Below are 24,585 nucleotides of genomic sequence, written 5' to 3'. Positions count from 1 at the left end.
GATTTTCTTTCTCTATTAGAAAGTTTGGGACAAAGTACTTTGGTGGCAGATTTTCAGGACAGAATACTCTGGGGCAATTCTAAGGAAAAGATTTTCACTGTGAAGGAATGTTACAACAACTGGTGCTCTCAAAATAGCCTTTTAGAGGTTTGGCCTTGGAAGCTTGTATGGAGAACCAGACAGCCTCTCAGAGTTACTTGCTTCACTTGGACTACACTGAAGGAAGCATGCCTAACACAAGACAATCTTAGAAGGAGAGGTGTAATAGTTGTTAACATGTGTACCATGTGCAAGCAGACCAATGAAAGTGTCAACCATCTATTTTTGCACTGCCCTGCAGCAGCTAGCCTCTGGTTTTTCTTCTACTCTATGCTTGGTCTACAATGGGTAATGCCCTTCAACATCAAAGATGCATATGCTAGCTGGATACTCTGGAGAGTTGACAAATCCATTAAAAGAATTTGGAGAATGATCCCAGCAGTAATTTTTTGGACCCTATGGAAGGAGAGAAACAACAGATGCTTTGAAGGAATCTCAACTCCTATTTGCTCTCTAAAGTCTAGGTGTTTAGTTAGTCTTTTTAGTTGGCATTTTTTTGCCCCTGAATGTAAGTGTCGATAAGCTAAGTCACATTTTGAAATGCTCCCAGACACATTTATCGAGACCCCCCCCCCTAGGGTCCCTTCTGGGCCTTAGACTCCCACCCCGGTGATTATTCTGATAGCCGGAAACCTCTCTCTTCCTCCTTTTTCTCTCTCTTCCCCCTCCAGCCACTCTCTCATACCTCCCTCTTTCTCTTTCCTTCTTTTCTTTCTACTTTCTCTAGCCACTCCCTCAAATGGATAACACCATCTACTTTGCCGTAGGTTTCAAATCCTATGATATCATGAGATCATCGGAAGCTACAGATGTTTGGTTCGATTGGACAGAAAGAAGCAGGAACTTTATCAGGAGAACTAGTTTCAATATTAAGACGATGGAATGGATTGTTCAGGTTATGTTGGAAGCCTCAAAGGTGCATGGAAACACAGTCAGAAGATGGAAGAAGAAAGATAACCTGTCGGAGATTTTTGTATCAAGAAATTACAATAGATATGGACGTTACATCAGCATCTTAAGCCTAAGAGGAAAAAGAAGGTCAGTTCTAATCATCCCGGAACTAGCTTTCAATGTTGGATGGAAAGATATTGCAGACAAAGTGGGTAGATTTATAAAGAGCCATGCCATTCAATCAACAACTTTTTCCACCAGATTAACACAGAAAAACATTCCCTATTCAGAGGCTGTAAGGAGCTTTAAATGGGCTAACAGGGATTTAAATGAGCCCCCACCAGTTGCTAGATCAAACCAGAAGAAAGAAGGACCTGTCCACATCGACAGTATATCCAGCCCACCCCACAATGAAGTTCTAAACAGGTGTATAGTGTGTAGCTTCCCCGAAAATGCATCAGAACTACCAACGTTATCAGATTTGAGAAGATGGTCTCAAAGCACATGGAAGCAAGCACATGGTTTAAACATTTATGAGATGGTGAACCGCTGCTTCCTCTTGGAGTTTGCCTCCAGAGAAGTGGCAGAAGAAGTAATGCTTGGCGAGTGGAGATGGAGAAAACATCAAATCAGACTTCAATGGTGGACTCCCACTATAGGAGCTATTGATTCTCGCAAAAAACCTACCTCTGTCTGGGCAAAATTCGTAGGGCTGCCCCTCCAACTATGGTCACAACAAACCTTCAAAATCATTGGGGATTTTTGTGGGGGATGGGTGGAGACGGAGGAGGAAACTCAGCTTCGTAACCATTTGAAGTGGGCTAGGGTTAAAATCAAGGGAGATGGGAGTTCTATCCCTAAGGAGATGATGATAGAAAATGGAGGAATCCTTTACACCATCCAGATCTGGGTTGAATTGCCGGCGATTTTCTCTGCCGGAGAAGAGGTTTCTGCGTCATATCTGGCCCATCCTTCGGACCAGCGGTCTGTGGAAAATACAGCTGGGAAAAATGTACTTTTTAGCAGTGAGAAAGAGACAGGTCACGCGACATCCTCACGTGCCCTTGAAGCTGCTTTTCCTATGGGCCAGCTGACCAAATTACCCAACTCAGAAAATTCTTTGGGCCTTAACAAATTTAGGGTTTTGGCCCAAATGGATGAGGCTCCACTTAATTATAATTCTCAGCCTTTTAATGAAGCACGTGTGGAGGCACATGACTGCATTAATAAAAATCATCAAACCGACCCACTCCTTGTTGGATTAAAAGAGATCGCAATAAAATTTCTTCAAACCTACACTGCCTGGGAAGCAAAGTCGACTTCTCCAACAGAACAACCCACTCAAACCCTTCCTTCTTCTTCTTTCTCAACAGAACAACCCAATCATGTTACCGACTTACAATCAACCGAACCATCAGCCAGTCATGAGGTTTTTGTTCCGGTTCCCTCACACGATACCTCTGACTTACAAACCCCCGCTCCCTTCAAGAATGCAGAATTGCAACTTATGCAAGTCCACGAGGTTGAACCAGTTTCCATCCAATCCCAAGAGATGCATGAAGCAGAAGTCGATTTGAACTGGTTCAAAAATAATATGTTAGAATTGAGTGAAACATATGGTGCAGCTTTTGTTGGATATGAGGAGGAGGCAAAAGCTCTTTTAATGAAACTTCACAAAAGGAAAATTTCACTGGAAAATCAAGAAGCTGGAATGCAAGTTGTGGATGCCAAAAGTAAAGCTCCCAGAAATAGAGGATTAAGCAAACATGAATTGAAGAATTTAGAGTCAGACCTTAATGAAGAGGTTGAAGGAGTGAGAAGTAGGGGGAAGGTTCTTTCATTATCTTTTAAATGAAGGTAAATATATGTTCATGGAATGTCAGGGGACTTAACAGGGTCTCAAAGAGAAACCTTGTTAAGAGTTGCATTCAAGAATGGAGGGCAGATGTCTATTGTTTCCAAGAGACTAAATTGGAGAAAGATATAGAATTTTTTGCTAAGCAACTATGGGGAATCAGATGGATGAGATGTGACTATTTAGAAGCAGAAGGCAGCAAGGGTGGCATTATCATGCTATGGGATAGCAGATTATGGACTGGGGTTTTGATTGATAAAGGAACCTTTTCAATCACATGCAGTTTTACATCAACTCAACATTCTTTCAGTTGGTGTCTCACTGGCCTATACGCACCACACTCCAGAATTGATAGACAAGCATGTTGGGAAGAAATTGCAACATATAGAGGACTTTGGGAGGGACCATGGGTCGTTTGTGGTGATTTCAACACAAATAGATTCACGATAGAGAGAAGGGGCAGTTCCAGAATCACCAACTCAATGGCTGACTTTTCAGAATGGATTGAAGACATGGAGTTGTCTGATCCACCTTTGAATGGAGGGAGATTTACCTGGTTCAGGGGGGTGAATCACAATAGTGCAGCTAGGCTCGACAGGTTTCTTTACTCTACGGAGTGGGAAGAATCCTTCAGATATATCAAACAAAAAATGCAGCCAAGGGTTGACTCTGACCACACACCACTTATGCTTGAATGTGGAAACTGGGATCATCAGAAGAGTTACTTTAAATTCGAAAATTGGTGGCTTGGGGTGGAAGGTTTTACTGATATGGTCCAGCAATGGTGGTCAAATTTTGTGGTACTTGGCTGTCCAGACTATGTACTCAGCACAAAACTTAAACTCTTGAAGGGTAAGCTTAAAGAATGGAGCAAGAGCAGGTTTAGTGAGCTGCTTAATAGGAAAAACAGTCTTCTAAATGAATTGGCTGAACTGGATCACGCACAGGACAACAGGGAATTAAATGAAGATGAGATGATGATTAGGGCAACTGTTTTAGTTGAGCTGGAAGATTTGTCTAACAAAGAAGAAGACAGTTGGAAACAAAAATCAAGGGTGTTGTGGTTGAAACAGGGTGACAAAAATACCAGGTTTTTTCAAAGAATGGCAACAGCTCATAAGAGGTACAACACTATTGACAGACTGATTGTTAGAGGTGAAGAGGTCTTGGAACCTGATAATATTAAGAAAGCCATGGTGGATTTCTACAAGCAATTATATTCTGAAACAGAATCATGGAGGCCAAATTTTGACTACATCGGTTGTCCAAGGATCACTCAAGAAGAACAAGATTGGCTGCAAAGACCTTTCTCTGAAGCTGAAGTGATACAGATAATTAAGCAGAGTGCTATAGACAAGGCTCCAGGCCCGGATGGCTTCACAATGGGATTCTTCAAAGCTTGTTGGGACACAATCAGAGATGACATGATGCAGACAATTCACAATTTTCACCAGAATGAATATTTTGAGAAGTCTTTAAATGCCACTTTCATTGCTTTGATCCCAAAGAAATATGGAGCAGAAGAATTAAGGGATTATAGACCAATAAGCTTAATAGGAGGAGTATACAAGATCATCTCCAAACTCATCACTGAAAGACTAAAGACTGTCATGGGCAAGCTTGTCAATGACCACCAAATGGCATTTATTAAAGGGAGGCAGATCATGGATGCAACTTTGTTAGCTAATGAATTGGTTGACTCCAGGATCAAACAAAAGGTTCCTGGAATCCTATGTAAGCTTGATGTGGAAAAGGCTTTCGACCACGTGAATTGGTCTTTTCTTTTGAATGTTTTGACCGATATGGGGTTTGGAGGGAAATGGAGGAACTGGATATTTTTTTGCATCTCAACTGTGAAGTTCTCAGTCTTAATCAATGGAAGCCCCGAAGGTTTCTTTCACTCCAGCAGAGGGCTAAGACAAGGGGACCCTTTGTCCCCCTTTCTTTTTGTCCTAGCCATGGAAGGACTCAATCACATGCTCAGAATTGCCAATACAAACAGTTGGATCAGAGGCTTTGGAACTACAAACAACTTGGGCATCAACATGGAGATTACACATTTGCTTTATGCAGATGATTCCCTCGTTTTTTGTGAAGCAAAAGTGGCACAAATCAGACACCTCAGAGCCATTCTCACCATTTTTGAAGCCCTTTCAGGTCTTCATGTAAATTGGGATAAAAGCTGCCTTTTCCCTGTCAATCGGGTAGTTGACCTTCCAACACTAGCTATGATCCTTGGCTGCCAATTGGGATCACTTCCAACAATCTACTTAGGAATGCCACTTGGTGCTAAGAGCAAATCCATAGGGATCTGGAACGAGGTGATTGAAAGATGTGACAAGAAGCTAGCAAGGTGGAAAAGTCAATACCTGTCTCTAGGTGGCAGACTAACTCTTATCAGTTCAGTCCTTGATGCCCTCCCCACCTACATGATGGGTTTGTTCCCCCTCCCCAAATGTGTGGAGGACAAATTAGACAAATTGAGGAGAAATTTTTTGTGGCAAGGCAACAAGGACAGAAGAAGCATGAATCTAGTAAAATGGGAAGCGGTAACTCTCAGCAAAAAGCAAGGAGGTCTGGGTATCAGGAATCTTAGTTTTCACAATCAGAGTTTACTACAAAAATGGCTATGGAGATTCAGTTTGGAAGACACTACATTATGGAGAAGATTCATTGCTCATAAATATGGTTTGTTAAACCAGTGGACAACAAATGTGGTCACATCCACTTATGGGACCAGTACTTGGAGAACCATCAGGAACTACTGGCCAACTTTCAACAGCAACATTTGCATCGAAATTGGCAATGGTCTGAAAACTGCTTTCTGGGATGATGCATGGATAGGTCAAAACTCTTTGAAGAGCCTTTTCCCTGATCTCTACTTGATTAGCCTTCAACAGCAAACCAAGACCAACCAGGTATGGGAACATCAAGTATGGAATCTGCTTTTCAGGAGAGCACTAAATGATTGGGAGATTGATAGAGTAGCCGAGCTATTACAAACTTTGGAACCCTTCAAGATCACTCCAGATATACCAGACAAACCAAAATGGACGCTAAATAGTAAGGGCTTTTTCACTGTCAAGTCTGCCTACTGGAATTATAATCATAGAACCTCCATCACAGAGGTGTGGCCTTGGAAACTCATTTGGAAAATCAAGATCCCTCTAAAGGTCTCTTGCTTTGCTTGGCTAGTGGTTAGGAAAGCATGCCTAACACATGAAAGGCTACAAAGAAGAGGTTTTCAGATTTGCTCAAGATGTTTACTTTGTGGATTAGATGTGGAAACAAATGACCACCTTTTCATTCATTGCAAGACAACTGCAAATCTGTGGTACATGTTCTTTTGTATTCTTGGTGTTAGTTGGGCCATGCCTAAGACTACTTTTGAACTACTCAACAGTTGGCAAGGTATTGGCAACAGAAATGGAGAAGAGAACTGGTGGCAGCTAATCCCTGCTTGCATTTGGTGGATAGCTTGGAAAGAGAGAAATTTAAGACTTTTTGAAGACAAAAGCAACTCCATCCATAAATTTAGGATGATTTGTCTTAGTGTCCTATATTTTTGGTGTAAACAGAACTTATTGGGGGATATAGGGGATTTGATAGATTTTATAGGCAAATTGTAATGATACAGCAGACTAGTTTTAGACTAGCTTTTGACAGCCTCACCATGGCTCTTTTTATGAGCTTGTAATTACCCCCTCAGCACTTCCAGGTGCTGCTTTTGGATATGAATACAAGATGTTACCTTTATCAAAAAAAAAACAATGTGGGTAACTTTCTAGATTTTATCAGCTCCTTTTCTCTAGTTCAGTAGAGATAGGATATCTTTAGATTGTTTTACAGGTTTTGCCAAGCCTGCCAGCTTTTCCCATCTGTAACCTTGCATCTTCTTGATGTTTTACTAATGAATTTTATTACTTTACCAAAAAAAAATATGTCTTAGAGCCTTGATGATGACATTGAAGTGCACATAAAGCGAGGCGAAGCGCTCAACATGTTTTGAGCCTCGCTTCAGGGCTTAAGCGCGCCTTTGATAACACTGATACTAAGGGCCCACTTGGCCATGAGAATTATTCACTTTTTTTCGGAATATTTTTTCACTTTTTTTCACTTTATGGTGTTTGGCCATAAAAATTGCAATGAATTTGGAAAACAACTAAAACTTGTTTTTCAACTTTTTTCCCAATTTTTTCACTTTCAATACATTCAAACAACCAAACATTCTTTGCAAAAACTATAACCAAACACAACTCCAACTTCAACTCCAACTCCAACTCCAAAATACCAAATAAAGTGAAAACACGGCCAAACGCCTACTAAGATTAAGCAGATGTATTTGCAAAGAAAATAAATACTCTGAGGACAATCTGGTAAGATAGTGACATAAATCTGGAATACGGAACCAATCAGAAACTTCACCCGTTTATCTACGTGCTAAATTGCAGTATTCCAGTTTCTCCATTCTTGTTCTGCAGCTTGAACTCCTCCTTAGTCTTGACACATTGCTGTATTTGTTGAGAAGCAATAAAAATAATTTTGAAAATAAGGATCAGAAAGAAGTAATGTGAACTGGATAACTGGAGGAGCAACTTCCCTTTCTGAATAGAGGAACTTCCCTTGTGAGAGGAAAGAAAAAGAACTTCTTACTAAGTGGAAGATAGAAGGAAAGAAGGTGATGATTGGTTGCTTTGTTAACCCACTTTGGTGGCTGGATCAAATTGACTAGCTCTTGCCCACTTTCAAAAACTTTGAAGAAAGTGCATTTTTAACCTACTGCGATACAAAAGGTGCCTTTGAAACATGATATGATCAGTAAACTGAAATCCTGTGGAGTCCGCTACCATCTAGTTTGAATAAGATGGCTAGTCCCTTTAAAAATCAGAATTTAGAAGGGCTTAGGATGAGATTGGTAATCCCTTTGAAATTGGACAGTGTTCAATGTCTTTCGTATTTTTTATTTGTCTGCATAGATGATGGAAGTAGTCAAATAATGAAGCGTAGCTGCTCAATAGCAAAAAATTGTGTGCACTCAGGAAAAAGTCACTATTGTTTTTGATGCACAAAAACAAGTGCCGCTTTAACCTTTTGTTATGCAAGTAGTTAGCATCTTTTTGTGATATCATTGTTTCCTGGTTTTACAGGATGGTATATGTCCTTTTGGAGAATCTAATGGATGTCGAGCCTACAACTTTTAATGTTGCTTTTTTCTTAATAACATTTGATTGTGTATAAAAGTTTTTAACATGTCTTCGCTGTCCTTGATCAAAAAACATGTCTTCGCTGTTGTAATGTGAGAGAGATAACTTCTGCTTTACATTGCAGATTTACTATGGGAAAGTGGCACACACACGTCAAATCTTGCACGGAAAGGTGAAGCTCTGGCTGTATCAGGTCTGGTGGAGTATGGAGATGAGATCGATGTCATTGCCCCAACTGATATTCTGAAGCAAATCTTTAAGATTCCATACTCGAAAGCTCGATTATCAATTGCAGTACATCGTGTTGGCCAGACTCTAGTTTTGAACACAGGGTAATATGCTCTACTAACATGCAGACTGTTTCTGAATTTCACGCCAGTTGTCACTCTGTTAGTCAAAGTTCTGAGATCTAATTCTTCCTTTATGGCTCTATCCCAGATCTATTCTGATTATAAAACCTGGAGATGTGAAAGTTTCATAAGTAGTGCTGTAAGTTGGTATTTTGCCATTTGAAAATTTCTTAGAAAATATATTTCTTAATATTTAGTGTGAATATTAATCAATAGAACCCGCAAGGGTGGCTCAGTTGGTTGAGCATGGGGCTTCCATAATGGAGGTCTCAGTTTCGAAACCCCTTTCCTACGACCAGGGGCGAATTTATGTAGGAAAAATGGGTCACGTGAACACATGGTTTGGTATATTATGTATATAATTCTTAAAATATATTTAATATTAACCGAAGAAACACATGGTCAAACAAGATTGAGTGGAGCACTGGTTAAGTGTTGGGTTTAATCCCTCAAGGCCGCGGGATCGAATCCAACTAAATGCACTTTTGTGTCTTTTTTTTTTAAAAAAATTCTTAGCAGCGATGGTGAACCCATCCTCTTGAAATTCTGGATTTGCCTCTGCCTAAGACAACAGGGGATTTGCCTTTTAGGTCGAGCTCGTTGCACATGGCTTGCCTAGTGCTGGTTATCTCTCCTATGTGGTTTGCGGGCTATTACACAGGAGCGGGGTTTATCCTGTGCGCACCCAAAGGATAGCGGCTGCGGGTTCCCTTGTATCAAAAAAATATTAGTCAATAGAAACATCTAGTTGTCTCCTATCTAAATCCAGTGTATCTTGCTTTATGAGACATGGTCTTAAATTACATGGATATTAGTGAGTGACATATGCACGTAGTGCTAGACAATCTTAGGGCCCAGCAACTCATTGAGCGGAGGAAAAGGAAACCCTATGGACCGAGCATTCTGCTCCCGGAAGAGGACACTGAAGATTAAGGAAGTGAAAGTAATTCATTAGTTAGTTATTTGAATTTGCATATATTGTTAATTGGTCAAGCTTTCAAATGACAGTTATACGTACAAAGTTAGTTGTTCTTAGAAGTTTGGATTCTAAATCTCGTTCATGGTGTATATTCCTTCCATTTCAAGTTGAATGTTCACTGTTCCTTCTAATTCTTGCGCAAATAATGTGTACTTTCCCGATGCTAATATTTGAATCATAGCGTGCTCTACAAAGAATTTGTCTGGGACCCGCATTTGCTCTTTCTAATACGATGTTATTTTTCGAAAACCAAATTGAATGTATGGTCTATACATTCTCTAACAAAGACAAGCAGTTCACATCCACTTGAAAGGCTAAACATTGGGTCCGAAGTGGGAGCGATATCCAAGGATATGGATTGAAACAGATTGGGAATAAATGGAGGAGCTATGTGAAATAAATAATGGATAAAGGCAACAAGCAAAATGCTTTAATATTCATAAGAGAGCTTAAAAAAGCTATAGGAGTTTTGGAAGGTCCTTAGCAAGTTTATCTTCGTTTATGATGGACTTGAGTTCTGTTTACAGTGCAGTTTTCATAACTTCGTATGGGGGGTGAAAGTTTTTCTTGATGTTAGTGTACAATTAGACAATTATTACTTCTAGTGGTAAAATCTTTTTGTGGTTTTACGAGAATATAATTTACGAGGGATTCAACTGCAATGCCAAATGCAGGCCTGATGTTGAAGAGGGGGAGAAATTGATCAGAAGAAATAATAACCCACCAAAATGTGCAGATCAGTCTTTGTTTCTAAATTTCGCTATGCACTCTGTTCGCATGGAGGCATGTGATTGTCCACCAACCCATACACCATCGAAGGAGTGGCAATGTGAATCAAGAGAAAGTTCACCTGAATCTTCTGAACACCCAACGCAGGATAGCACTTTCTATGAGCAACGTGGAACTTCTACTCAGGAAGAACAATCTAACCCGCCTTGCACATATAACGAGCTCAAACAGGGTGACTCTTTTTGGGGCAAAAAGAACAGGAAAAATAAGGATCAAGGTGCTGGAAACAAGGTCTCACAAGTAAAAGAGAAGTCGAGGTACTCAGTGAAAGAGTCTGACAAGTATAGACGAGCTAGTAATGATGGATTCCTAAGGGTTCTATTTTGGCAGTTTCACAATTTCCGTATGCTTCTGGGAAGTGATTTACTCATCTTCAGTAATGACAAGTTTGTTGCAGTTAGCTTGCACTTGTGGGATGTTTCACGAAAGGTAAACCTTAACCAACTTCCGCACTCTTATATCCTTGTCAACATGTGTAACTGGTGTCTGTATATTTTGACAGGTCACTCCTTTAACATGGCTAGAGGCGTGGCTTGATAATGTCATGGCTAGTGTTCCTGAGTTGGCTATATGTTATCATCAAGACGGTGTTGTTCAGGGCTATGAACTCCTAAAAACAGATGATATATTTCTCCTAAAGGGCATATCTGAGGATGGTACTCCTGCTTTTTATCCAAATGTAGTACAGCAAAACGGGCTTTCAGTATTGAGATTCCTTGAGGAAAACTGCAAGCAAGATCCTGGTGCATATTGGGTATTTTGCTAATTTGTAATATACTGTATTTTAGCTCTTGTTGTGTTGTTCCTTGTATATTTAATTCGCATTATATTTATTTCTGTAGCTATACAAAAGTGCGGGAGAAGATGCTATCCAACTCTTTGATCTATCTGTCATACCTCAAAACCGACCTGCTGATGACACTGATGATAATTCTAGCTCTGTGCCCTCTCTAATAAATAGAGGGAGAAGCGATCCCTTTCTTTCACTGGGGACGCTATTGTACCGGATTGCTCACAGACTTTCACTTTCAATGGTCTGCACTTTTACTGTGTTAATAATTAGTGATGTCCTCTGATTAGCTGTAGCTCATACTGCAACTTTTGAACTGCAGTCTCCTGAAAACAAGTCTAGATGTGCGAGTTTCTTCAGAAAATGTCTTGATTTTTTGGATGAGCCTGATCACCTGGTATGTTGTCTCATTGTATTGATCAAATATGCCTATTCCCTTTTATTTCCTTGCTTAAACAAGAAACTGTCAAATGCCGGTGCTGTTCAAGAAATTGTCAAATGCCGGTGCCGTTTTGAGTCCTTTAACTTTACTACTTGTCCTTAGCAAAAAACCTCTCTATTGTTTGATAAAACTTGCCGTTTACCATGTTTTTGATGTTTTCTGAAGAAAACGCCATGTAACACTGACTTACAATATCTATATTATATTAAAAGCATGAAGGGCTTTAGAAATGTCGATTGAACTTTTTGCCCTTCATTAAAAACTCTACAATTGACAAAATTTTCATTTACTATTTTTCTCAAATTATTATTTAATTATTTTACTTTATAAAAATATATCCTTTTTCGTCCAATTAGATTTAGGAGTATTAATTGCTTATGTTCTACTCAATTTAAATTTTGGAGTATTAATTGCATCTCCAGATTTTTCTTCCATTTAATTATATATAGATTTAGGAGTATTAATTGCTTACCCGCAAGGATGGCTCAGTTGGTTAAGCATGGGGCTTTCATAATGGAAGTCTCAAGTTCGAAACCCCCTGCCTACGACAACAAGGGATTTGCCTTCTAGGTCAAGCTCGTCGCACCGGGCTTGCCTAGTGCGGGTTACCTCTCCTGTGTGGTTTGCGAGCTATTGCACAGGAGCTGGGTTTACCCTGTGCGCACCCGAAGGGTAGCGGCTGCGGGTTCCCATGTCATCAAAAAAAAAAAAAAAATTGCTTACGTTCAACTCCATTTAGATTTAGGAGTATTAAATTGTTATAGATAGTTACATTCAACTCTATTTTTATTTAGGGCTATTAATATATATATATATATTATGAAAGATTTTGTTGCAAATATACTATGACTCAACAATCATATTCTTGCTGCTGATAATTAGGGATGCACCAAGAAGCTTTGAAGATAGTGAAAACACATGTAAATCCTCATGTTCTTATATTATTATGGATATGCTCAGTATGTAGTGAATCTACTCTTTATTATTATTTATTTGATAACAAAGCTTAGGTCTGTTCCTTAATATTTTGTTGTTCTTTTTGCTGATTCTTCCATTCAGTTTTTCTTTTCTAATTTGATAGTGTTGATTAAGATTTATTTTTCCCTTGGTAAAGAATAATGGAGTAGAAAGCTTCAACTGATGTCAGTTAATTTGATTGCAGAAAAAGTGAGACATTGGTTATAATCACTTGTTTTTTCTGTTGGATCATACATCTTTGATAGCTAGATCACAAGTTTTGAGATTTGAGGCACAACTAATAGGTTAATTTTTTCGTGATTTTTTTTGATGTTGGTGCAATATTTATGTTGAGGGTTATCATGCAATTTTTGGCCAAATTTATTTTAGGATTTTTTTTGTCACGCTTTTTGATTTTGTAAATATTATTATGATGATTTTATGATTAGATGACTAAGAGAAGTAGATGGCCGGAGTAGATTGGTGTATGTGCTTAACTTTTTCGCAATTTTAATTGTAAAGTACCATTAGGGTTGTTTTTATTTTCAGAAGGGGTGTATTTTTTTTTTTTTTTTTTTTGATGTTGGTGCAATATTTTTGTTGAGGTTTGTCATGGAAACTTTGGCCCCCTTTTTTTTTTTTTTTTTTTTTTTTTTTAATCTGAAACTGGTAACATTGGTATTGATAGCACTAGGGCAGTGCAAAAGCCATATTTACAGAGGAGAGATGCCCACAACCAACAAAATCTGAAAATCACTTACAATTGTCCGATCAAGTCTTTTTTAGAAATCTCCTCCTCTACAAAACACTCTTTACACCAGAATGAAACAAAAGAAGACACTTCAGCTTTAATGTCCTGCACATGACTACCCCTATCTTCAAAAGCTCTGGAGTTCCTGTCTTACCAAATTATCCACCAAATGCAAGCAGGAATCAATCTCCACCATCTCTTCTGTCTAACTAATCCTCCCAAACTGTTCCAACTCTTAAGAAGATCAACAGTGTTTGCGGGCACACACCACTTGATCCCCACAATATTGAGAAAGAATTGCCCCAGTTGGATAGTAAAAGCGCAATAGAGAAACAAATGGGTATTAGTTTCTAAATTAGTCTCACAAAATAGGCATCTGGAACACAGTTGAAACCCCCTTCTCCTTAACCTTTCTTGAGTCCAAACTGCCTGTCTTGCCACCAACCAAGTGAAACAAAGAACCTTAGTAGGAGCATTTGTTTTCCAAATAGTCTTCCATGGCCAATCAACAATCTGGAGAGCACTGTTGCTAATTGTTAGATAGGTAGACTAGACTGAAAAATTCCCATCTCTGTTATGATTCCACCTCAACTCATCCTCTGGATCTGTCAACCCCTGAAAATCCTCCAAAGTCTTGAAGAACTCTACTACTCCTTCAATTTCCCAGAGCCCTCCTGAAAGTAATGTCCCACCCTTGCAACCCCTTAACTGTAGATATTTTAGGATTTTTTTTCAAGCTTTTTTATTTTGTGAATATTATTACGATAATTTTATGATTAGATACTAATAGAAGTAGATGGCCGGAGTAGATTGGTGTATGTGCTGAATTTTTTCGCAATTTTAATTTTAAAGTACAATTAGGTTGTTTTTATTTTCGGAAGGGGTGTATATTTGGTAGTAAGCTAACCGGATAATGAATTTTACTTGAAAAAACACTTTTACATAATCTCATCCTCCTCCTCCTCGCTCAATACATATTTTTGGAATTTTTAGAAGTCAACACTACAAACACTCCACATGCCTTCGTTATTAGAATTTTGTGGATCTTTGTATATTTTGAGCCCGAATTTAATAATTTTTTACCTTCTCTATTTAAATTTTATGTTCCTCTGAATCTGTGTTGCAGCTATGTGCGTTGTTTATGTTTTACAAATTAACTTTACAAATTTTCCGACCTTTGTAACTGGTAAGTAAGAAAGGACTGTATTTACTGTTTTTTCCTTTATATTTCATTTTAAAATTAGAGATAATTAATTAATTTAGACTAAAATTTATACAACCATAAACAATTCATATATCAGGAATTGATATGCATTCCATGTTGGATATAATGGTAACTACACTTTTGGATTTTTTTTTTTTGATGACATGGGAACCCGCAGCCGCTACCCTTTGGGTGCTACACTGTTGGATTTTAGAATTAAACTTTTAAATTTTTGGGATATGATTTCACAAAGAGAAGAATCCATCGGCAAAGCTGGACTTTACCTCAAACCAATTTTATTTATGAGATCTTTATAAAATATATTCATCCATCAAACATATTATTAAAAATATTTATGAGATTTTTTAGAATTGTGTATTCATCGAAATGAAATACATGGGCAAAACGTGCATGCATTTTTTTCCCCTTATATATATATATATATATATATATATATATATATATATATATATATTCCTTATAAAAAAAACATGCGCAAAACGCGTCACACGCGTAGAACATCGTTTATAAAGAGATATTATGTGAGATGCAAACCGAATAATGTATTATTATATATAATAAAATATTTATAATTACAAATCTTAATTGATTTTCTCACCTTTGCAGGTTCATAATATATTCAATTATTCTGAATTTATACATTACGTCAAATTAATATATTTATTTATTTAAATGAATGTTAGATCTATCGTAATGCTAATTATTATTATTTGTTCTTCTTGTATACAATCTCTTTTATTAACACGGTGTATACGTGCAACGCACGCACACTTAAACCAGTCACTTAAAATGTGGTTTAAAGGACGAGAACAGGCACCTGTTGTAAAATGTAAACCATGTTGGAAGTAACTCATCGCTGTTTCTCTCCTCAAAGTTCATGAAGGTAAAAAGAAGGAAAAAACTAACAGAAATCCATGCATATTGTATCATGCATTTGGTTACTCTCTTTTTTCCTGCTTTTATGAATAATCAGTGTTGATAGGTAGGTGAGCGAAGTTGCTTCCTTGCTTGCTTCACCATAGTACTTTAGTCTTATAAATTTCAAACATTAGCTTCGAATTGCATATATGAGTTTCCTGATGCAGTTAGCAGTCCAGGGACTTGATTTCTAGGTTTTGAAAAACATAGTTTGGTTATAACTCTATTTCTTGCTTCTCTCTATCTCTCTTCTATATTGTAGAATAGACAACTGATAACATGAAATTATGGCAAATAGGTTGTACGTGCATGTGCTCATGAACAATTTGCGAGGCTCCTTTTAACATACGATGAAGAGTTAGATTTGTCATCTGAAGCACTTCCTAGGGAGTCTGAAGTTACAGGGGCTGACGCTGAAGAAGAACCAGTTGAATCTTTGATTTCGGTTTCAGTATCAGGTGCCCATGATTTCCTGGTTCCTAAAGTTGAACCAGGCGACAACATTGAAACATTGCCAGCTACTGGATCTGATGATTCTGTGAGGGTAACATCTGATGAGGCTATAACTTCCCCAAGAGCAATTACAGCTCCAAGGGAGAGAAATGCAGCCAGTCTGGAAGATGCACCAAATAGCAGAGAGAAAAGCTTTTCAGTATGTGATTTGTCAAAAGTGTCTCCTAAGGTTCAAACTGTTGCTGATCCAATCTCCACCAAGTTGGCTGCCATACATCATGTTTCTCAAGCTATTAAGTCTCTTAGATGGAAACGTCAAATGCAAAGCAATAGAATGGATCTGCAGAATAGTGGTCAAAATCAGGATGAGCGGCCTTCAGCACCGAGTTTTTCTATCTGTGCATGTGGAGATACTGACTGTATTGAAGTTTGTGATATTCGGGAATGGCTTCCAACTTCAAAATTGGATGATAAGTTGTGGAAATTAGTTCTATTGCTTGGAGAGTCGTACTTGGCGCTTGGACAAGCTTATAAAGAAGATGAACAATTGGGTCAGGCCTTGAAGGTTGTAGAGTTGGCATGTCTGCTTTATGGATCAATGCCTCAACATCGGGAAGACTCAAAATTCGTTTCTTCCATGGTCGTTTGTACATCAACCAATGTTGAACTTGATGAAAGTGAAAAAGCTGGGTCTTCACAATGTGATGATTGTTTCATTTATGATCAATTATCTGACAGTTACCTCTTTTGGGCCAAGGCTTGGACACTAGTTGGGGACTTGCATGTCCAATTCCATTTGACAGATGGTGATAAGATGCCAGTACAATCAGAGCAAAAGTCTCTAACTAAAGAGTTGAAGATGTCATCTGAAGTTCTGAGGGAGGTTGAAAGGCTCAAGAAGAAGCTTGGACAGTCTAGTCAGAACTGCAGCTCATGCTCCTTATTAAACTGCAGCTGCCAGAGTGATAGGGCCAGCAGTGGCAGCAGCGCTAGCAGTAGTAGTGGAGATTCACGTTCTAAAAGTTATAGCAGAAAGCAGAACAAAAAATCACATACCAAAGCAAACTCCCATGCACATTCTGGAACTTTTGTGGATATTCATCAGAAGGGTGAAAGCACCACATCCGAGTGTAACCTCCCGATGCATAGCAAGAATATTACCAGAATGGAAAGCTCTATTAAACTGACAGATGTTTCAGAGGCAAAAAATTCTGGACCTACCGACTCTGATAGAGATGATGTCGAGGGAGTGAAAATGGGAGGAACTTCAGTGTATACATGTTCTGAAACTTCAAAGGAAGAAACTGAAAGGAAAAGTGGGGGTATATTTAAATATATTCGAGGTACTGTAGCTGGAGATGCTGATTTCTATCTCTCTGTTGCCTTGAACTGTTATGAAGAAGCTAGAAACGCTATGGTTGGACATCTTACTAATTCAGCAGACTTACAATCTTTAATTAAGAAGAAAGGATGGGTGTGTAATGAGTTAGGCCGTAGGAGGCTGGAAAGAAAAGAGCAGGATAAAGCTGAAGTCGCTTTTGCTGATGCAATAAATGCATTTAAAGAAGTAGCTGACCACACTAACATTATATTGATAAACTGTAACTTAGGTCATGGCAGGAGAGCCCTAGCAGAAGAGATGGTAGCAAAGATTGAAAATCTCAAGGAACATGCAATCCTCCAGGATGCATACAGGCAAGTGCTCCAGGCTGCCAAGAAGGAATACAGGGAATCTCTGAGGTTCTATGGTGCAGCAAAAACAGTCGTAAATAGTGTTAGTGAAGAATCAGATTTGGATTCAAGCAACTTGAGAAATGAAGTTTATACTCAGTTTGCTCATACATATCTAAGGCTTGGGATGCTATTGGCCAGAGAAGATACATTTGCTGAGGTTTATGAGAACTGTGTCCTTGAGGATTCTTTCAACTCCTGTGTTAGTAGACCTAAGATAGACCGTAGAAAGCATGAGATTTCAGCTAATGATGCCATTAGAGAGGCTTTATCCGTCTATGAGTCACTGGGTGAGTTACGGAAACAAGAATCTGCGTATGCATACTTTCAGTTGGCTTGCTACCAAAGGGATTGCTGCTTGAAATTTTTGGAGCAAGATCAGAAGAAAAACAGTTCTTCCAAGGGCGGAAATAGCTTTCTTCATAGAGTAAAGCAATATTCTTCATTGGCTGAGAGGAACTGGCAGAAATCCATGGATTTCTATGGACCAACGACACATCCCTTGATGCACTTGGCTATTTTGGTGGAGCGAGCTGCGCTATTATTGGATCTGTCAAATCTTCTTCACTCTAACGTGGTATGGTTATACATCTCTGTGCTTTGCAGAATCTTCTCAATGTTTGTCTCTTTCTGTTTCCAGTGGTTGATTAGTTACTTTTTTGATCTTAAGCTTGATTTTCTTTGAGTATATATGTGCATTGTTTTTGAACTATCACTGTGGTTTATCTGTGCGTCTCTCTTTGTTTCTTGTGTTGGTTGATTACTTACTTTTTAGCTTAAGCTTGATGTTCTTTGACTATATACATTCTTTCTTTTTCAACTATTACAGTGTTTTGTCTAGCTTTGTGTTTGTTTTTAAATGATTGTGTTGCATCTTACCCACAATTTGCTTTAATATCCACAAAAAAATTATGGGGCTGATGATGCTTTGTACTATATATGCGCCTGACGTATAGAATTCACTCATTTTTTCTTTAAAAGGTCTGAGAATGCATTTGCTGTATTCGTCTGGTCCATGTAGTTTTGGTAACAAAGAATGCAATGTGTAGAAACAAAATGTTGATGTGTCCGACATGTGTGAGAGAATGAGTTGTTGTCTTTTTGTATGGTCTTGGGTAATCTTCACCTCATGAATGTATTCGTCTGGTCCTTGTAGTTTTGGTAACAAAGAATGCAATATGTAGAAATAAAATGTTGATGTGTCCGACACATGTGAGAGAATGAGCTGTTGTCTTTTTGTATGGTCTTGGGCAATCTTCACCTCATGAACTAGCTTTTTAATTTGAGTTAAATCCAATCTCATTTCCTTGCCCTACTAATATTGGGCCCCCACCCCAAACAACACACACACACAAAAAAAAAAAAAAAAAAAAAAAACTCCCCCAAAGATGTATTATCCATGCTCCAAATGTCCGGTCTCAGGTGTGTGGAGGAAGGGCCTAACATTAATTGAAGGAATGAGTTGTCCCCTTTTGATTTTTGACGATCTTCACTTGAGCTAGCTGTTAGGGTTCAGTTTGGCTGAAGGTTTATTTTCTTATTACTCACATAGACGTCTTTCTGATTTTCATAATTTATGTTTTGTTGTTTCTAAATCCATTGAATCTGACCTAAAGGTGTGGGATTACACTGGGTATGTTGTTGTTTCTTAAACGGTAAAACCTGTTGAATCCGATCGAAAGTTGTAATTTCCTATATATATATTTTAAAATGCTATAGATAGTTGGATGATGTCCCACTTTAAGTTTTCATTAGAACATGTGCTGGTTGGAATGACGTTTTAAGCTTTTGTGAGGATGTCATCTATATATTTCAAGTACATTGAGTGCGTGCTACATAAAAAGGCTTCCTACTACTTGTGAAATGAAGTTGGAAAAAAAAAAAAGAGATGGAATTATTTCACGCTGATAAATTTACTTTGCTTTCTTTATAAAAGGGATCAACTTAATTCTCAACCGCAACCCCACCCCCACCCCCACCCCCCCTTCTCTTTTTTTTTTTTTTTTTTTAATTCCAATGTAGAAGATGAAATTAACTTATATGCACCTGTTCTCAGCTTTTTGTTTTTGCTCATGACTCATGAGTGCTGTCTCAATTTTGAAATAAATTAGTTAGCTACATGGTAGTTATGAGATGCGAGCTAACTGATAATATCTGTCACATATTGTTGCTTAATGTTTTTTTGGGTAACCGTGTTGCTTAATGTTGTCTTTTGTTCAACACATATTATTACGTAATTACTCCTATCCCAATTCAGGTTGTACACTTTCCCTTTTAGTATGTCCCAAAAGGAATGCCACTTTTCTATATTCAGAAACAATTTACTTTAAAATTCCCACTTTTTACTTAATAAGATGATTTACAGCCACGCAAATGTATTCAAAATCTCACTGTGCCTTGTGAAATTCCCTTAACAGAACTAAAACATAGAGCTTGTATTTGCTTTTTCTGTACTAACCTCAACAACGGAATCAAGGACCTGATATTTCTTTCATAATTGTCTGAGCATTGAAAAATATAATGTTTTGAGTTTCATTGTTTGCCCTGTGATAGTTTGGCAAATTTCATCCTTGAAACTGTAAATGGCACTGATCAGTTACTTGTATGACAGCTTCTGGAGTCTGCTCTGACTTGTATGCTTGAAGTTCGCCATGTATCTGGAGACACACTGAGTAATGACAATCTTAAGATTTGTGATAAATATTGGAGCCAGTTGCAGATGCTATTGAAGAAGATGCTGTCTGTAGCACTCTGTCCAACTACGAATAAATCTTCAGCCAACTCTCAGCAGAGCGCCTCAAATAAGTCTGCTGATACCGGAAAGCTTAGAGAGCTTTACAAGATGTCTCTGAAGTATACAGAGTTCAGTCAACTGCAAGTAATGCATGATTTGTGGATATCTTAAGGTACATGCTCGCTAAAATGTGGAATGATCAAATATTCTTGCACAAGACACCGGTTTGTAATTAGCATGACATTTGATCCCTCTAACGTTCTTAGGCTGTGTCAATCGAGGTTATTAGTCTCACTTGCAAATGAATCAGGATGTATATAATTGTGAAACTGCTTGTAATTTCCCTTCCCATTTTAAATCAGGTGTCAGTCATCATCAAAGTAAAGTTTGGGCTTTCCCCTTTCCCTTTAAAAGCGGTGAAAGTCCATCCTAAAGTTTCAAATCTCTTGGGACTGGATTGAATCTTCCAGTTTTTATCGGGGGACTAGCATATCAACAAGATACTCAGTTGGTTATAGCGTTGTGTGTTGAAATTATTGAAGGTATTGGAGGTTGTATATGTACAGGTTGGTTTATACTTAATAGTTGTACCTTGGGATGGATTGACTGTACCTCAAAAGGTTGTGAAAACAGGCTCTAAGTTTCCATCATATAGTTTTATAGTACTAGAAAGTAGTATTTTGGTTCTTTTGTCTCATTTTCTCTTATCTAGTGTCATTTTTAGTATCATGTCGCTTTATTTGTATGCTTATTCATAGGCAACGAAATAAGTACTTTTGATTTATGGATTGTTAACGCATAACCCATATTGCATCATTCGTTCAACTTGAAGGAAATGATAAATCGGTTGTATATGCCAAATGCCAATTTCCAAGCCAATATAATAACTGGAATTGCATTAGACAAATGCTTGCAGAAAACTCATGTAAGACAAATGAAGAATATATCTTTCTCATAAAAAAGACAAATCAGAACGTTTCTGACAGAAAGTCAAAAATTGTGTGTTAGAAAATTTGAAAAACTTGTTTCAAAAGTTACGACTGTTTTTGCAAAAATCGTTTTCCACTAAAACCGAAACTTTTTTTTCCCTTTTACGAAAAACTGAAAAGCAGCTATTCTTAGCTATTGTCTGAAGTATGATCTTTGAAAAATTGAAAATAAAATAAAAAATCTCATGATACTCATACTACGAGTCTACTAAAGATGAAGTGTTTGCTAATTGAGCGAAATCTTGATGAACTCAAAATGTAAATTATCACCCACGTGTAACTTGCCGACATAAAATAATTTACATTTCGCACTTTTATTTAGTACGCGTTTGGTCATGAAAAATCAAATATTTTTCACTTTATTTGGTACTTTGAAGATGAAGTTGTGTTTGGTTATTGTTTTTACAAAGAATAATTGATTGTTAAATATATAGAAAGTGAAAAAAATAAAAATAAGGTTTTAAGTGTTTTTCAATTCTAAATACGAACTTTAAGTTGTATTTGAAATTTTCATAATCAAATAAAAAAAAAAAAAAAAAAAAAAAGTGAAAAATTCTCGCGGCCAAACGAGTCCTTAGAAAAGTTTAACAGCAGCCTACTGTATAGACCGAGACAATCTAACACGTCAATCCTACTAAAGAAAAGTAGTGTATAAACACGAAAAGAAAGCCAATCCAAAATCATTTTCTCTAAACTTAGTCATTAAGGACAAAAAATCTCAAATATCCACTACTTATCCAAGAATATCCCTTATATGCTCTTATAAATAGTGATTGAAAGTGATGCAGAAAAATCAATTATTTTCTTCAATTCTATTGCTTTTCTTGTTATTTGCAGCGATCATAACAACAATGGCAGATTCACAAACATCACAACCCTCAAATGAATCCAAAGTTCATATAGTTTATACTGAGAAACCTGAAGATCAAGAACCTGAACAGTATCATATCAAAACCCTAGCTTCTGTTCTTGGCAGGTTTGAGTTATTTCCCAATTTTACCCACTTTTCTTGCTTTGAATTATGATATAGAAATTTGGGGTTGTGGGTCGGGTTGGATTGATCTTGTTTCTTGTCAATTTCATCAAGATTTGTTGTTTTTTTAGTTAAAAATTTGATCTTTTTCTCACATGGGGTTAGACTTGGACCTTGTATTCATCTTCAAGATCCATTTTTTTTTCCTTGGGATGTTAAAGTGTCCTGGAAAATGTTTTTTCTTTTCTGGTGAATCCATTGTCGAGTGTTTGATTGTTAAGAATTTTTGTTCAGAAAATAAGGGACAAAACTTCTACTGTATTAGTACTTGTTTTCGACTAACATTTGGACATTATTATCTACTTTTAATGCTGAAAAATACCTTAATGTTATTGTCATGCCATATACTTCAGCTTGTCTGACCAACCAAACATTGCAAAATGATTAGAAAAATGATTTCATAAGTAGTAAATGATACTAATATTTTCCAAGGATACATCTTCCTCCTTCACAAATGCTTATGATGATTGCATACCTGTCATTTTTGTAACGGCAATGGCAAGGAGCAAAGTTAGTAGACTAGTTCAAAAGTTATAAGAGGGAGGGGGAGGGGGGGGGGGGGGGGGGGGAGGGGGGTAATCTTATTAAAGGATATTGTTGGTTTTTTGTTTTTAATTTATAGCTCTATACCTCAAAAATGTATGCAATACTCTAACTTGGTCTGTTTGCAAATAGTTAATTTGGACAATAAGAAACTAGTCTAATTGAGTTTTGTGATCTTAATTTGAATAAAGTATGAAGTTTTCGAAGCAAACTTTCCAATTTTCAACCAATCCCATATTTGTAGTAATGAATCAAAGTTAGGGGTAAAGTCTGCGTACATCCTACCCTCCGCAGACCTCACTTGTTGGATTACACGTTGTTGTTGTTGTTGTATGGTTTGAAGATCATTTGCTTTTTCTTTGGTGACGAAAAAAGGCATAGAGCTAGCTATCAATTATCAATTGTATGTGATTATTATACTACAAATTTTTGTATGGGAACACATTTATTAATGCATAATTTTGGTGTAAAAGATCCTGATATTTTGTGTGCGTTCATGGTAATTAAAAAGTGAGGAGGCTGCAAAAGAGGCGTTGATATACAGTTACAAGCATGCAGCCAGTGGATTCTCAGCAAAGCTGACTGCTGAGCAGGTTTCTGAGCTCTTAAGTAAGTTTTTATTTTCTTCCTCTTTCAATATCATTGATTAAACTATTTTTGTATTGGTCTGTATCTCTTTCTTAGATGAGTAATTAGTATGGTGAATTTGAATATGACAGCCATAATGCTCGTCTGTTGAAGTAATTGATATTCACGTTGAAAGTCGAACATAATATTTCGCGTTCATGGGATATTGGACACTTAACACACATTTCTCATTTTCATGGTTAATCTCAAATTCAAAATATGATTTTCATTTTATCATTAATAGTCTAACCTCAGATGTAGCTGGTGCTTGATATTCAGCAACCCTTGCTAAAACTGCTGAATTTTTAGCTTTCTTTCCGTTGGGAATGCTTGCCCTTTGCTATAATGATCACAATACTTACTGTTGACGTCTTCTCCTAAGTATCTCAGCGTATATCGATCCATCTATAGAATTTCATTTTTGATGTCCATCCAAACGTCTTGCATTTGACATAGAGCATTTTGGTTTTGGAGTCTATTTTCCAGGGTAAAAGCTTACCCGCACCAGGTGCTTACATCAAAGTAGCAAATGCATGCCGCTTGTTGGAATATGCACAATTATTACTTGACCATGGTTAACTATGGTTAATAGCATTAGTTTGGTATAAACATTCGGTGCGGGTTAGTATTTACTGTTTTCCAGGATGTCTAAAATGCACCTGAGTGCTTCACTTTTATATGTCCTTTACCTGTGGATGGAAGTATGCAATTCTTGGAGTTGAGGATAGTTCCAACGTTTAAGTCAAATCCCTCCTACTATATGGTCATTGTGTGTCTATTTTGGCTTCCATTTCCTTAAACCTGAATATTGTAAGCCAATAATGCATCAGTTTTTGCATGTGCCTTTCCTGGAAAATATGTTTCATATGATTTTCTGCATCGTTCTTTTGGCGTTTTTAGGCTCTCAGACTAGCCTATAACTAAGATGTTTCACTTTTGCAGAGCAACCTGGAGTGCTGCAAGTTGTTCCAAGCCAAACAGTTCAGTTGCATACTGGGCGCGTCTGAAAGGACAACACTTAAGACCTCACCTCCAAAACAAGTTTCTTCATGTGTATAGAGTAGCCTTGTTATCTATGCTTGTTTCTATTGTGTTTTGAACTTAGATTGAAAGAATATCCCTATTCCCTAATGTAATTTGTGGTACTTAACGCCGTAATGCTTGTTCTAATTATATAAAAATAAAATCGTCTACTCAACATCCTTGTACAAGTAATTGTCTTGTG

General features: G+C 37.5%; 2 protein-coding genes across 4 annotated transcripts in view; both read left to right on the top strand.

Annotated features, from left to right (window-relative positions):
• The window catches only part of LOC132644085 (uncharacterized), a 29,396-nt gene extending 8,541 nt beyond the window's left edge, over positions 1 to 20,855 (top strand). For all 3 annotated transcript variants that reach the window (XM_060360649.1, XM_060360645.1, XM_060360642.1), the window contains 7 exons: positions 8,174 to 8,381; positions 10,053 to 10,596; positions 10,670 to 10,921; positions 11,010 to 11,201; positions 11,280 to 11,354; positions 15,549 to 18,011; positions 20,046 to 20,855. In XM_060360649.1, coding sequence (XP_060216632.1) covers positions 8,174 to 8,381; positions 10,053 to 10,596; positions 10,670 to 10,921; positions 11,010 to 11,201; positions 11,280 to 11,354; positions 15,549 to 18,011; positions 20,046 to 20,339 — 4,028 coding nt within the window. In that variant the 3' untranslated portion in view covers positions 20,340 to 20,855. The remainder of the gene's footprint in view (positions 1 to 8,173; positions 8,382 to 10,052; positions 10,597 to 10,669; positions 10,922 to 11,009; positions 11,202 to 11,279; positions 11,355 to 15,548; positions 18,012 to 20,045) is intronic.
• Positions 20,856 to 21,840: 985 nt separating this feature from the next.
• LOC132644104 (subtilisin-like protease SBT3.3) lies at positions 21,841 to 24,558 on the top strand. Its single transcript, XM_060360663.1, has 3 exons — positions 21,841 to 22,133; positions 23,245 to 23,342; positions 24,303 to 24,558. Exons 1-3 carry the CDS (start codon positions 21,940 to 21,942, stop codon positions 24,365 to 24,367), a joined length of 357 nt encoding a protein of 118 aa, XP_060216646.1. The 5' UTR covers positions 21,841 to 21,939; the 3' UTR covers positions 24,368 to 24,558.
• Positions 24,559 to 24,585: the final 27 nt, after the last annotated feature.

The sequence above is a fragment of the Lycium barbarum genome, chromosome 1 (assembly GCF_019175385.1).
Source record: "Lycium barbarum isolate Lr01 chromosome 1, ASM1917538v2, whole genome shotgun sequence".
Lineage (NCBI taxonomy): Eukaryota > Viridiplantae > Streptophyta > Magnoliopsida > Solanales > Solanaceae > Lycium > Lycium barbarum.
The sequence above is the reverse complement of the archived record's forward strand: the minus strand, read 5'-3'. Positions and strand labels throughout refer to the sequence as shown.